Raw genomic sequence first — 15908 nt, 5'->3', positions numbered from 1 at the left:
AACCAGACCTATTTCATTTGAATTCGGTGTTTACAAACAACTGTCACTCGACCATTTTTAATACATGAATCGAATCACAGTCAAGTGTCAAGTTCAGAGCTTACCTGTGTAAAGCTGTGTATTTTGTCACTGTGCCAGAAGTTTAAGACAAATAAAGATATCAAATATATCTCAGTAAATCATTCTTCAAGTTTTGCTTCAAGTTAGACAGTTGAATCTGAGTTATATACAGCATGTTGGGATTTCCTTGACGCAAGTGGGGCTATTTATAGTGTATACGTTATATAAGTGACCGGTCGACAGGGGGTGCTTACTCCTCCTAGGCACCTGATCCCACCTCTGGTGTGTCCAGGGGTCCGTGTATCAATAGCATTACCAACGCTGCGGTGTTCTAGAGGTAGAGTGTTCGCCGCATATGCGGACGGTCGGGGTTCGATTCCCGGCTGCGACAGACCCAGATCGTTAAAACAGGTAGTGACAGTTCCATCGCCAAACGCTTGGCATGAGGTGTTAATTAATGTCACGGGTTCTCGGAGATGACATTAAAAACGATGTCTCGTGTCACAGTAGGTGTGGCATGCTTAAGAACCCTTATTGCTCAATTGCCGTAAGCGCCAAGCATAGGCCCAAATTTGAAGCCCTGCATGCACAGGTCTTGAAAATGTCTCCTTATGAATTAAAAATTCTCGAGAGGGACGTTATAAACAAGATACAATTTATACAATCAATAGCATTAAAGGCGAGGTTAATCAAATATTTACACATAAACTCTATATGTACCCAGTTTGGCCCCCACCCTGGATCATGAAATGCTCTAGACTACATGACTATGCAATTTTTTTCTTACAGATGTGATGTTGTGAGAAGAATATTTTTGGAAATTTATCAAGTTTTGATAGAAAATGTGAAAACAGTTGTAGTTTTCGGTAAAAAGTGTTCAATTGTTATTACATAATGGATACTGATCAAGTACAATAGAATTGAATGGAAACTTTGAAGCCCATTATCATTCACAACAACTAACATCTAATAAATAACTTACTGTTGTGTTCCAGTTTAATAGCGTATGAAACATTTTTAGAATACAACTAAAATGAAACAAATCAATAGTTTGATACATACATGTATGTCAAATAATGATAGAAAGGAACAAACAAACAACTGGACAGAAAAGAAAAAGAAAAATACACATATCCACATATACTAACAAGTGCCACAGCTTCAGGTCAAAACACACCAACATAATAATGCAGGTCTATCAAACACTCTACATCCATTTCTTCACCTCACCAGAAATCAATTAATAAACATGCATCTGTATGACTTGCACTACAGAGTCCAGAGCATAATTATCATTCTGTAAATAGCAATCAAACCATGAAAGTGGAATTATTTTTTGTAATCAATAATGAAGTTATTTTTAATTCAAAATCAGGTTGGAGAGAATCTGAATCCAAATAAGTCAGATAAATACATGTATAACTGAAAACAAAATTTAGGAAGTTATTTAAAAAAGATGTTCTGAATCATTATACATGTGCAATATTGATAACTTTAGAACTGAATGTTGTGTTATCAACAAGAGTGGAAAGAACTCATTTTAACATGAAAGTTAGTGCAAAAGGATATACTAATTATGATTAATTAGACTAACATATATACATGGAATTACATTTAGGCATTGTAGTGACTGTTTGTTATACGTATAAATCTAAAAAAAAAAAAAAAAAAAAAAAAAAAAAAAACTCAGAGTTTGTACAGAAGTACATCAAACACTGTACTCATCAACATGTGTGTATTCACTCCTTGTGTAAAAGCTCATATTCATATTGCTAAGGAAACTCACCTGCTTGTCTTGGGTCCGAATGAGTCATAATACACATTGCTATTGTTTGAATTTTATAAAACGGTTCTTTATATGAAAATGCAAATAACCTTAGCAAAAAGACATACGATTCGCAGCTTGTGTAGGAGTTCTAATATAGTGACTTACAATAAACATGTAATATTTACAACATGTAAATGTATAAGCTCAATGAGAATCCCAAGCTAGGCACTTTAAAGTTACAAAAGTAATTTTCAAACGTTAATGTTCAAACCGCTCTGTTATACGGAACTAAGCTTGACTGATCCCTTAACAAAGAGATTGCGGAATAGGCAGTGTAAACTCATAATATACAGACTATATCCTATATCTATTTTGTATCATCATATCCCAGACATGGAGAGGGTATCGGTCTCCATGAACTTTAATAAAAAATCTTCACTACTAATATTGTTCCTGTTAGAAATAATGAAGAGGCATCTCGACGAAAACCTATATGCATTTTTTAATATGAAATTAAGATCGTTCAATGAAAACAAAATATGGGGACGGGGAACAACGACAGTTAAACCATGCCCCCTTTCCCTCATTCATCCTTTGCAAGTTCGGAAATACATGTAGGATACAAACAAATTGAAAACACGATGACTTTTCATTGTGTGTAGCGTGCTGTGAACCGCAAACCATTTTACACTCATGCTTGACACAATGACAACGTTAATCTAACATTTGTTCTAACCATATGTGTATTTCAGTAAACAGCCGTAGCAAAATTCCAGGCGGAGTTTTGAAGACTTGAATCCGGGGCACTTTCTTCCGTAAACGCAGACCTATAATGTTTTACCTTTTGTCTTTTCAAGATCATTATTTTCTGTCTCATTTTTGAAACTAAAAAACGAAATCAAATTTGATTGTGTTGACAATGATTCTGAAGAATATCTTGGTCGTTTAGAAATGGTAAGGTAAGCCTCACACCATCGCATGCTCTAAATTCCTGCATGACCTACTTACTGTACATATGTGATTGGGGGAGGTGTAATCAGTTACGCAATATCACCCCTCTGAGACATCGATCTCTGTCCTTCGCTGTCAAAACATAAATGTACACAAGTTCTTTCTCATTCACGATCGATGCGAATTTTACTGTGTAGTTGATTTTTTAAATGTGTTGCACACATTTTTGCTGTGTGGAGTAAATTTATTACTGGGTCGGAACAGCAGTCAAAACAAATGGACAACCCTCATGACTCATGTGAAGCTTAATGACGTGGCTTATAATTATAGATCGCACAATGCAAAAGTATTGATTTTCTTGACCTATTACCGCTATGCAAAGGTTACAATGCAAAGGCACTCTAGCCAAAACAGTTTCATGTACAGATTCTTAATGAATTTTAAATTTTGAATTTCTTTATAATCATTTTAACTATTACAGGCGCAGATTCAAAGGGGAGTTTTAACTGAAGAATGACCTGCTTCTGTGTCCCACTTTCCCCCAGAATGAAGACAAAAATGTCACCATCTTATACATATTTCTCCACTGTCCAACGAACTGTATTTCCAAAAAACTTGCCCTTGCGGATATGAATGTAAACTCCGTGCTAGATCGGTTGCAAAATTACGACTACTTTAAACACGACCTCTTTACTACAGCGATTATCACTGTTAGTTATCTTCGCCTTTCATAAATTTGCCTATAGGTGGTGATAAACCGGAAACGCGATGACGAAAGCAAAATCCAACTGGTGGCAATAAAGCAGCTACATGCTTTAAAAACTGACCATATGCAGAACAAGCTCATATGAATACAAAAAGGGTCCAGCTTATAAAGGAGCACAATATGTGCTTATGAAAATTCCAACAGACTGTTGGAAGATCTGAACACCAAAGACTACGAAGATACTGTCAATGGGGAACTCCAGCATTTTAAAATATCAACTTGGAGTACTTGTACTAGGAATCAGAATTGTGTTTCACAAAGTAAGGTTTTGGTTGGGTGTCTGATAAAAAGATATGGATATTCTATTGACGAGATGGCTGATATAAAGCAAACCCTAGTCTTTAACCTACAATCAGGAGTCGTTATGTAAAGTTTTGAATAGTCGTACATTTTGATGCTGTTGATTTTGGAAGACTTGTGATTTTAAATTTTCTGAATGTTCTTTTGGAAGTTTTGATATTCAACACTTGCTTTTTACTCACACATGTTGTGTCTGCAGTTACTATTTTAATGCGGAGTAAAGATAGGTGCTTGGTAGAGCATTTACTGATACATTTTTTGCAATGTGATTTTAATTTGTTTGTGAAGTTTCAGGATCCAGTATAGGTATAGTAACTCAAACGAGGCTAATTCACATTGTACCTATGCAAATTTGCCAATGTATGTCTTTCTCAAGAATAGATCCCTAAATTCTTTTCAAACACTTTCTATTTCAATCACCTAAGCTACCATTTCACCACCACTGATAATGTAGATAATGTTGTAAATGCCATACCGCAACATTTCTAAGTTGATCCGCTCCAATCCAGCGCAATCCTTCTAGCAATGCAGACACAACACCACAATCTCGATCTGGAGAATTAAAAAAGAACGTTGTCATTCAATAATACAGTATGTACATAGCTTGTTGTGACAAATGATGTAAAGTTAATTGCATACAGTTGAAAAATCACAAAGTTTCGTCTAACATAAAATGTGGAACTTTTAACCTAATAAATATAACATACTGATTTCGACTACGGATTACTTTGTTTACCTGTACAAGATAGAGGGCACCCGGCGGGTGTGACCAGTTAATAGGGGATAATTACTCCTCCTATTCTGCCTCACAAGAATATAAAAACAGGTCGGCTAATAGAGGAACGCAATGGTTATTTACAATTGTGAATGTTGTATCTATCTGATATTTGGAATTAATATCTGTGAATATTGTACTTCTCTCTCATATTTACTGTTGTGAGAATTGTACCCCTCCTTGATCTAGTTGTGAACAGTTGCAAATATTACACCTCTCTTTAATAATGTTGTGAACATTATAATTTGCTATGATATTAAATAGCATCAAAATTGGTACCGTATACGTTTTACATGTAATACTTCTCTTTAAGTTCATATCATACCTTTCTTTCCTTTCAAACTCCCTCGCAGGTAGTCTTCCATTTGCGCAAATGTAACGGCTGACCCTATAGATATGCCGTCTTTTTCCTCCACAATTCGTTTCAATTCCAGAACTTGTGTACAACAGATAATTTCAGGGGACGGTAAGGAATTATTTCGGATTTTGGATCCTACAGAAAATAAAATATCATAAGATGTCTCTGTATGTCACACCCAGGTGTACAGTAAAATATCAGCACTTTTTATCTAATTTTATATAAGAAGTTATTATGTATAAATAAGAGAGAAAATCTAAAAGATAAGTACACAGAATGTTTATACTTTTGATCATTAACGCTAACTTCAAATGCACATAAATTATGACCTATTGCCGTCTGTGATCCCATAATTATCGTTGCTTTCGGACTCGCTGCTTTCATGTCCAACAACTTGTTCAGAGACACAGGTCTCATCCATGAATATCCACCACCAACAAATAGGATATCTGTATCCCTGAACTCTGTAGATCTCTGTATACAACAGTCAAGTTACACTGATTTACTCTGTAGATCTCTGTATACAACAGTCAAGTTACACTGATTTACATAACGTAATAAAGTGATCTCAAAGTTAGCACAGAGAGAGAGAGAGGGTGAGAGAGAGAGAGAGAGAGAGAGAGAGAGAGAGAGAGAGAGAGAGAGAGAGAAAGAGAGAGAGAGGGTGAGAGAGAGAGAGAGAGAGGGTGAGAGAGAGAGAGAGAGAGGGTGAGAGAGAAAGAGGGAGAGAGAGAGCATCACATAGGAATAGCTGAATACAATGTGAGAGAGAGAGAGAGAGAGAGAGAGAGAGAGAGAGAGAGAGAGAGAGAGGGTGAGAGAGAGAGAGAGAGAGAGAGAGAGAGAGAGAGAGAGAGAGAGAGCATCACACAGCGAATAGATGAATACAATATGTATATGTATCTTGTACATAATACATAAAATTCACCTGTAGTTCACCAGGAAAGATGACGTCCTGTGTTTTATCGTAGCTTTCCGGAGTGGGTTTCTCATCCGTCTTAAAGAATTGAAAACATGCATATAATGTATTACTTCTTGAACATTTTTCTTACAAAGCGACTTTGCCAGAAGTTACAATTGTATCCCCTCGCAAAAGTGTTGAGTTAGAAATATTCATGCAATGTTACGAGTGTTCTATGGGTCACCCTCGGTGAAATATTGGTATTTTAGACAAAATTCTCATCCAAAATGATCAAACCTGCAGCCACTAAGTCACCTTACAGTTCAAGATTAAACGTAAAAGTATTACATGTCAATCACGTTTGAAGGTATACTGTGCGAGTACAGTTATGTTTTGATCCATTTCGTATTCGATTTCAATGATATTGGGTCCCGTGAGAATCCGAATTAGAATAGGTCCTTGATATCCCTTGCTTGTCGTAAGAGGCGACTGAATGGGGTGGTCCTTCGGATGAGACCGTAACATCGAGGTCCCTTGTCACAGCAGGTGTGGCACGATAAAGATCCCTCCCAGATCAAAGGCCGTAAGCGCCGAGCATAGGCCTAAATTTTGCAGCCCTTCACTGGCAACGGTGACGTCTCCATATGAGTGAAATATTCTCGAGAAGGACGTTAAACAATATACATGTACAATCAATCAATCAATCAATAACATTTGCAAGGTTGCTCTCTTACATAGAAATACATTTATTGATCAGCATCTTTCGAGATACGCCCAAGTTGCGAGAGTATGTTCCATCTTTACAAAGACTTAGTTTCAAACATCGTAATTAAAAATGTAAAATTTTGATTATGTTTCTTATAAAATAAACCCTCGGAACTGAAATAAACACACGCAACATCACTCACATTAGAAGTACATGTACTCCTAGATATTCAGCAAAAATATAATAGCTATTATCAAAATACTATCAAAGCTTCTTACAATCTAGGTTCAGAATATATTAGTTTTTAAATCTAACTAGAATGTAGACCTTTTTCTCTGTGACTTCTTTCTTTTCCTCTGCACTCTGCTGACAAAGTCCCAAGCCACAAGGACAACTCTAGAAAATCAATCAACGCTTCATATTCAGAAATAGTTCAGGCACATAATGATATAGTCATTTAAAGATACACATCTAAAGTAATTCTGCTATACCTTCTTGAACGCCTCCAAAATCGGACGATATCCGGTGCAACGACAGAGATTGCCTAAGAAAATAATTACACTACTCAGAAAGAGAAAAGGAACACGGTATATTGCCAACATATCCATATGTATATATACGTCACTTAATGGAGAAAAGGAACACATGCTTATCTTCAAAATCGAAATATATTATTATATAATGCCAAATATTAAAAACAAAGTTTTATTTTTCATCGTTCTGAAATGTGTGTTGGTATTGTTATAAGGTGTCACCTTCTAGAGCCCTCTCCATGTCCTCCTGGTTAGGTTCTGGATTATTTCTGAAGAATGTGTACATTGTCATCACCATGCCAGGGGTACAAAATCCGCACTGTATACCGTGGCTCTCCATCATATTCCGCTAGAAAAAAAATCAACAAGTCATTTGGATGATCACCCCAAATATTTGATTTCTGTGGATATATCGAATAACACAGTTAAGCAATGTTGCTGCCAACTCATCATTTTTCGAATTAAGATATTTGAATGTTATTCAACACAAGATTTGCTAATAAAAGAACCAAAAGCAGTAGTGGAATTCATTGACTGATTCAGAAAGTTGGGCATAATCATGTTATTCGATCTGCGTACTTAACATTATCGTTATCAGGGTTATATGTATAAAGATATATAATTATAGATGGTCGGCACACAGACTAAATAGTTACTAATATATTTTACTCATGTTAACTAATCATGCTATTTATTCCGTATTTAAAAAGTCACATTTACGGAATAAATGCTATCTAAAGTCCGCAGATCGAATAACATGATTATGCCGAAAGCTGGTTAAATGTGTATGGAATGGTAGCCTTCATACCTGAATAGGGTGGAGGCCATTCCTGGTGCTGCCCACTCCTTCCACTGTAGTGACCGCCATTCCATGGAGAGAGCAAATCGGAGTCAAGCATGCATTTCCGGAATAATGACGTAATAGTATTAAGGAAATACCATATAAACAGCATAGGCCAGAAATAATTCCAATGCATGGCAAAAATGAAATGCTTTAAAATGGACAATTACAAGATACACTACCGTCATCATTTTGTCTGTATTTTACTGAGTGTGATCGTGTAGTTCAAGGCGTCAATTTACAATACAGGAATGAGGACGTAGAAAATTACATAATATACTAAGTAATTATTGAACTGAATTATACTGTAATCAACTAAATCATACACAGGTGATTTATTTTGCTGTTTCACAGATCTACCAAGACGAATATTTTCAAAGACTTTTAGCTTCAAAAAACTAACAACAGTTGCTTCGCCTACAATCACATTAATATCGCCTTCTACGACAAGCAAGGGGTTCTGAGGACCTATTCGAACCCGGATCCTCACGATCCTTTTCATACGAAACTTAACAAACACACTACATTTACTTAAGACACTTCAGAAACGCACTACATTTACTTAAGACATTTCAGAAACGCACTACATTTACTTAAGACATTTCAGAAACGCACTACATTTACTTAAGACACTTCAGAAACGCACTACATTTACTTAAGACATTTCAGAAACGCACTACATTTACTTAAGACACTTCAGAAAAACACTACATTTACGTAAGAAACTTGAGAAACGCACTACATTTACTTAAGAAACTTGAGAAACGCACCACATTTACTTAAGAAACTTGAGAAACGCACTACATTTACTTAAAAAACTTGAGAAATGCACTACATTTACTTAAGACACTTCAGAAACGCACTACATTTACTTAAGACACTTCAGAAATGCACTACATTTACATAAGAAACTTGAGAAACGCACCACATTTACTTAAGACACTTCAGAAACGCACTACATTTACTTAAGACACTTCAGAAATGCACTACATTTACTTAAGACACTTCAGAAACGCACTATATTTACTTAAGAAACTTCAGAAACACACTAAATTTACTTTGGAAACTTTTCATCGAGCATTCGTTTGAAAGACAAACATCATCCCCATTACATTGAGAAGTAATACGAGAGCTGAATGAAAAGGATACATGATTTTCTTCTGGTGGTGGTTGTAGTAAGAAATCATAACCGTACAGGCCCCACATGCTCCTTGACTGCAGGCTTCTTTTGTTCCGGTCAAATATACTGGTCAGAGGTCAAGGACAAATGTGATATTGCTGAGTTTATTGTTGTGGTGGCTCATGTGTTTTGAATATCTTAGATACTTGATTGTATATCTAATATCATACATCTTAAAAGTCTTATGAAGAGCTATGCAAAATATTACATAGAACAACATATTACTGAATGAACAATATGCATTTCTAATGTTCCTTGTAATCGTAATTTTAATGCTTATCGGTGAAACTCAATAAAGTACTAATATTTACATTTTACTATATTGTTTTGCTAAATGTTTTTTTTCTTCTAATGTTTCAATTTTCTCCATAAGAGTATCAACCCTTCAACTTGACATAATATAATCTTCTATGCAACACTTTATACATGTATATAGTATGTGTTATGGGGGTGTATATAAACAATTAATTGAAAGTATGGAGTAATTTTTTCGCCGATTCGTTACATTAACTAATGTTTTTATTGTTATATATACTCCCACATTTCAATCGTAACAACTCGGCTCTTTCCGTAACCATAAAATACGGAAAAGGACGAGCATGATCCGATTGCCCCACATCTAGTCCTCATCTCGGTTGAGATTCGGCTCGGCTGAATATTTAGACTGACGCCTTCACCGAATCTTGGAGCAGTCCTTCATAATTCATGTCTGGAAATTTACTTTCAGCCTCGGCCAGTTCTAGCAATTAATGTGCACTTAGGTGACACTGCTGTTCGCTTCAAATAAGTGATTTGACTATCAAACTAACTTTCTATCACTATTAATTTTGTATTGCATACTGTCTAGATATAAAAATATCAAAATGAAAATAGGCACTAAATTTTCCGTTCAAATGAAGACTTCCATGGCACAATATTTTATCTCCTGGGATTGAAGAGTTTCTATAGTCTGCTTTATCTAGTTACTGATACATTGTATCTACTTGCATTTGCTAATTTAAAAAAAAAACACTATAGAACTCTTCAATTTTGGGAGATAAAATATTGCGCCATAGAAGTCTTCATTTGAACGGGAAAATTAGTGATGGTTTATTTTATGGAATTTACATACTTAGACGATACAGATTTGGTTTAATAGTCAACTAACTGATTTGAAGCGAACAGCAGTGTCGCCTAAGTGCACATTACAATTGCTAGAACTGGCCAAAGCTGAAAGTAAATTTCCAAACATGAATTATGAAGGACCGAGATTCAGTGAAGGCGTCAGTCCAAAAATTCAGTCGAGCCGAATCTCAACCGAGATTAATCTAGTCCTAAAGAATAAGGTCATTCCTTCAATATGGATACAATTTCGTCTCAGGTATTGAATAAGTGTCACTTTAGGGTCCGGATTTTCAATCGATATCTGCAATGAATCAATTTAATGCACAGTTATAAGAAATTCATTTCTTGTACAATCAAAACATTCCTGTGCAGCCGGTTGATCTCCTGCACATTTAATTAATTAAATTTCCTGAAAAACAAGAGGCAATTCCTGTCAAGCTATGTGATACAGTCATTACACATGTAATAAAGTTCGTTGTTTTGCATAAAATTAGTTTCAGACTGATCTTTTTTTCTTCGTGCAAAAGGCAATACGTTAAAAAGTCACTACCATCGTTAATCGAGCCACCAGAGTATTGCTATCAGACTGACGTCATACGATATCACTTTATTCAACAAATCCCGTTCTTGCACATTAACGATTTAAGCCTCATTTCAATTTGCATGTACCTCCTATGAGAAAATATTTGGGGAGAAGGGTTCACTCCTCAACCGGATGCACGGTATATATCATTTATATTTATATATCATTCAACTTTTGGGAGTTGGACTTATTGGAGGTTGAACTTAATTCAAATTTCTAAAGTCATTGGGTACAGCGCGCATGGATATATTGCAAGGTACTATTGTCTGAGCCCCATCACATCTTCACCTTCCTTTGTTATATAACGGACGTCATAGAAAACGTTGGCTAAAACATATAATCCTACATACAAAATACAGAAACAAGAGTCCCACAGACCTTATACCAAAACACGAGTCCCACAGACCTTATACAGAAACAAGAGTCTCCCAGACCTTATACAGAAACAAGGGTCCCACAGACCTTATACAGAAACAAGAGTCCCCCAGACTTTATACAGAAATAAGAGGCCCACAGACCTTATACAGAAACAAGACTCCCCCAGACCTTATACAGAAACAAGAGTCCCCTAGACCTTATACAGAAACAAGACTCCCACACACCTTATACAGAAACAAGAGTCCCACAGACCTTATACAGAAACAAGAGTCCCACAGACCTTATACAGAAACAAGACTCCCACAGACCTTATACAGAAACAAGAGTCCCACAGACCTTATACAGAAACAAGGGTCCCCCAGACCTTATACAGACACAAGAGGCCCACAGACCTTATACAGAAACAAGGGTCCCACAGACCTTATACAGAAACAAGACTCCCCCAGACCTTATACAGAAACAAGAGTCACCTAGACCTTATACAGAAACAAGAGTCCCACAGACCTCATACAGAAACAAGAGTCCCACAGACCTTATACAGAAACAAGAGGCCCACAGACCTTATACAGAAACAAAACTCCCACAGACCTTATACAGAAACAAGAGTCCCACAGACCTTATACAGAAACAAGGGTCCCCCAGACCTTATACAGACACAAGAGGCCCACAGACCTTATACAGAAACAAGGGTCCCACAGACCTTATACAGACACAAGAGTCCCACAGACCTTATACAGAAACAAGAGTCCCACAGACCTTATACAGAAACAAGGGTCCCACAGACCTTATACAGAAACAAGACTCCCACAGACTTTATACAGAAACAAGAGTCCCACGGACCTTATACAGAAACAAGGGTCCCACAGACCTTATACAAAACAAGAGTCCCACAGACCTTATACAAAAACAAGGGTCCCACAGACCTTATACAAAAACAAGAGTCCCACAGACCTTATACAGAAACAAGAGTCCCACAGACTTTATACAGAAACAAGAGTCCCACGGACCTTATACAGAAACAAGGGTCCCACAGACCTTATACAGAAACAAGAGTCCTACAGACCTTATACAGAAACAAGGGTCCCCCAGACCTTATACAGAAACAAGGGTCCCACAGACCTTATACAGAAACAAGAGTCCCACAGACCTTATACAAAAACAAGAGTCCCACAGACCTTATACAAAAACAAGGGTCCCACAGACCTTATACAAAAACAAGAGTCCCACAGACCTTATACAGAAACAAGAGTCCCACAGACTTTATACAGAAACAAGAGTCCCACAGACTTTATACAGAAACAAGAGTCCCACTGACCTTATACAGAAACAAGGGTCCCACAGACCTTATACAGAAACAAGAGTCCCACAGACCTTATACAGAAACAAGGGTCCCACAGACCTTATACAGAAACAAGGGTCCCACAGACCTTATACAGAAACAAGAGTCCCACAGACCTTATACAGAAACAAGAGTCCCACAGACCTTATACAGAAACAAGGGTCCCACAGACCTTATACAGAAACAAGGGTCCCACAGACCTTATACAGAAACAAGGGTCCCACAGACCTTATACAGAAACAAGACTCCCACAGACCTTATACAGAAACAAGAGTCCCACAGACCTTATACAGACACAAGAGGCCCACAGACCTTATACAGAAACAAGAGTCCCACGGACCTTATACAGAAACAAGAGTCCCACAGACTTTATACAGAAACAAGGGTCCCACAGACCTTATACAGAAACAAGAGTCCCACAGACCTTATACAGAAACAAGAGTCCCACGGACCTTATACAGAAACAAGGGTCCCACAGACCTTATACAGAAACAAGACTCCCACAGACTTTATACAGAAACAAGAGTCTCACAGACTTTATACAGAAACAAGGGTCCCCCAGACCTTATACAGACACAAGAGGCCCACAGACCTTATACAGAAACAAGGGTCCCACAGACCTTATACAGACACAAGAGTCCCACAGACCTTATACAGAAACAAGACTCCCCCAGACCTTATACAGAAACAAGACTCCCACAGACCTTATACAGAAACAAGGGTCCCACAGACCTTATACAGAAACAAGGGTCCCACAGACCTTATACAGAAACAAGGGTCCCACAGACCTTATACAGAAACAAGGGTCCCACAGACCTTATACAGAAACAAGACTCCCACAGACCTTATACAGAAACAAGAGTCCCACAGACCTTATACAGACACAAGAGGCCCAGACTTTATACAGAAACAAGAGTCCCACGGACCTTATACAGAAACAAGAGTCCCACAGACTTTATACAGAAACAAGGGTCCCACAGACCTTATACAGAAACAAGAGTCCCACAGACCTTATACAGACACAAGAGTCCCACAGACCTTATACAGAAACAAGGGTCCCACAGACCTTATACAGAAACAAGGGTCCCACAGACCTTATCGGTCACTCGAGTACTAGTATCACTAGTTTCAGGGCTGAACATCTAGAAATAAAATCCTGTTCTGAATATCTACGCTAACTTCTAATGTTCAGCAACAGTTTAAAACAAGATGCAATCCTTAAACTTCAATACCCTCAAAAGTGCATGCATATACTGATGAAAGTTTTCACGTAACCTACATGTATAATCATTAAATGATATCACTAATTTGGACCCTCCTTAAAGTCAAAACCTTGGAATTGCGAAATTCCCCATTTTTTTTTTTTTTACATCCATTTCTGCTTTTCTTGAATTATATACTGCATATGATTTTTATGTTGTATCAGTAAACTTAAAGGAGTCCTTCAGATGATAAAGACAATGATTACTATAATAATTCTGACTCCACCTCGACACCAAACCCTTACTCCCTAGGATCATGAAATTTACAATTTTGGTAAATGACTACAGCCTCATTTTAAATATAAATTTAGTTTCAATTTAGTATCACTAGCATTAAAGCAGATATCATTTACATTGTACATGTTTTGCACATACATGTATACACTATATATCATACCAAATTTGGCCCTGTCCTAGAGTCAGAACCTCTACCCCGGGGATCATGAAATTTACAATTTGTGGTACAGCCTTCCTGTGCTATATCACGATGCATTTAGTTTTTTCTTAAAGATATGCAGCTATAGAGATGTTAGAAAATTGGTCGATATCTGGCCCCACCCTGATACTAAAACTCCTGCCCATGGGATAATCAAATTTACAATATTTAGTGAATGACAACCTGTTCTTTCTAAATCTCCATTCAGATCAATAGCACTAAAGAAGATGTTATTTGACTTGGTTAACACGTATACACCAAGGCTCGAAATTAACATGTGCCCGTCAATCCTTGACTGGCTAAAAGTCTGGCGGACTGATTTTTTTCTAAAACATCAATTTGGAAAATATACTTATGGAATTCTAAACATGCATTTGGCATTCCTCTGTATATATATGGTAAACCTAATTAGTAAATTATATAAATCTCACATGTGTTACAATATTGTCTGAGGCATATCTAGTTAAATTTCATTATTTCATTTTAATAACATTAACGAAATATGTATAATTATTACTGGCAAACTCTGGTGGACTGGTAAATTTTTCTGCGGGTTGGTTGAAATTACACCCATCAGTCCGGCTGAATTGGTGACATAAACAGTTAGTTTCAAGACCTGAACCCAATACACCAAGTTTAGCCCCGCCCTGGGGTCAGAACCTCTACCCCGGGGATCATTAAAGTTACAATTTTGATAAAGTCCTTCCTGTTCTATATCACGATGCATCTAGTTTTTCTTACATATGTGTGGTTGTAGAGAATTTTTTTTAATTGGTCAATTTTTGGCGGTTTTTGCCGGCCCTTATGGCCCCAGGGGTGTGGAAGTCCTGAAAATTACAATGTATGTACCCTTTGTCCAAAGATGCTTCATGCCAAATTTGAAAAGAATTGGGATGGTAGTTAACAAGAATTTAAAATAATTCTATTGATTACACATTTAAGAACTGGACATTTAATTTGGCTTCACCCCGATACCAAAACCCCTATCACTGGGATCATGTTTACAATTTTGATAAAGAACTACCTATTCTCTCTAAATATTCATTTAGTATCAATTTAGGATCAAGAGCACTAAAGATGTTATTCAAGTGTTTTATACATAAACACTATATACCAAGTTAGTAGTCATCAAAAAGAAGTTAAAAATGTTTAATTTCTATCGGACGACTGACGACGACCAATTGCAGTAGGTCACCCGAGTTACTGAGTTTACTCAGGTGACCTAAAGAAATCGTTCCGTTAAATGTAAATAGCATCATATGAAACAGGCATATTGATTTGTTTTTAATTTATTGTGTATTTCTAAATGACATTTAAGCTTTAACTTTAATTTTCATGAGCAATGCTAGGTTCCCATTATCATGATTAGCGGCACGATTGAAATTGTGGCCCTAATCATAGTGATCGTATAAAATCTTATTATATAGTTTCAATTTCATCTCTTCTTTTTTCTTTAAAAGTTTGCGGGCATATATCACACGATATATGCCCGGAAACATTCCGGCCCACAAACATTATCTCACAATAAAATTTCTACACCGTTAATTTTCAAATTTTTCGTGTTTTCATCTTTTACTCAGTTAAACCGATAAAGTTATTGTTAAAAATAAAATTATAGTTAGTTTCTAAATGAAATTGAAAGTATATAATAAAAAGGTTATAGACTT

The 15908-nt window shown here is 36.7% G+C and overlaps 1 protein-coding gene across 4 annotated transcripts in view; it reads right to left on the bottom strand.

Moving 5' to 3' along the window:
- The window catches only part of LOC125655837 (xanthine dehydrogenase/oxidase-like), a 58289-nt gene that overhangs the window by 24840 nt on the left and 17541 nt on the right, over nucleotides 1-15908 (bottom strand). For all 4 annotated transcript variants that reach the window (XM_056143135.1, XM_048886360.2, XM_056143136.1 and 1 more), the window contains 10 exons: nucleotides 10487-10544; nucleotides 9109-9205; nucleotides 7927-8035; nucleotides 7341-7467; nucleotides 7077-7129; nucleotides 6913-6981; nucleotides 5907-5975; nucleotides 5308-5452; nucleotides 4946-5113; nucleotides 4321-4397 (listed from right to left, as the gene is read on the bottom strand). In XM_056143135.1, coding sequence (XP_055999110.1) covers nucleotides 4321-4397; nucleotides 4946-5113; nucleotides 5308-5452; nucleotides 5907-5975; nucleotides 6913-6981; nucleotides 7077-7129; nucleotides 7341-7467; nucleotides 7927-8035; nucleotides 9109-9205; nucleotides 10487-10544 — 972 coding nt within the window. The remainder of the gene's footprint in view (nucleotides 1-4320; nucleotides 4398-4945; nucleotides 5114-5307; nucleotides 5453-5906; nucleotides 5976-6912; nucleotides 6982-7076; nucleotides 7130-7340; nucleotides 7468-7926; nucleotides 8036-9108; nucleotides 9206-10486; nucleotides 10545-15908) is intronic.

This window comes from Ostrea edulis, chromosome 7, assembly GCF_947568905.1.
Source record: "Ostrea edulis chromosome 7, xbOstEdul1.1, whole genome shotgun sequence".
Classification (NCBI taxonomy): domain Eukaryota; kingdom Metazoa; phylum Mollusca; class Bivalvia; order Ostreida; family Ostreidae; genus Ostrea; species Ostrea edulis.
Note: the sequence above shows the minus strand (reverse complement) of the source record. Positions and strands in the feature narration are given on the sequence as shown.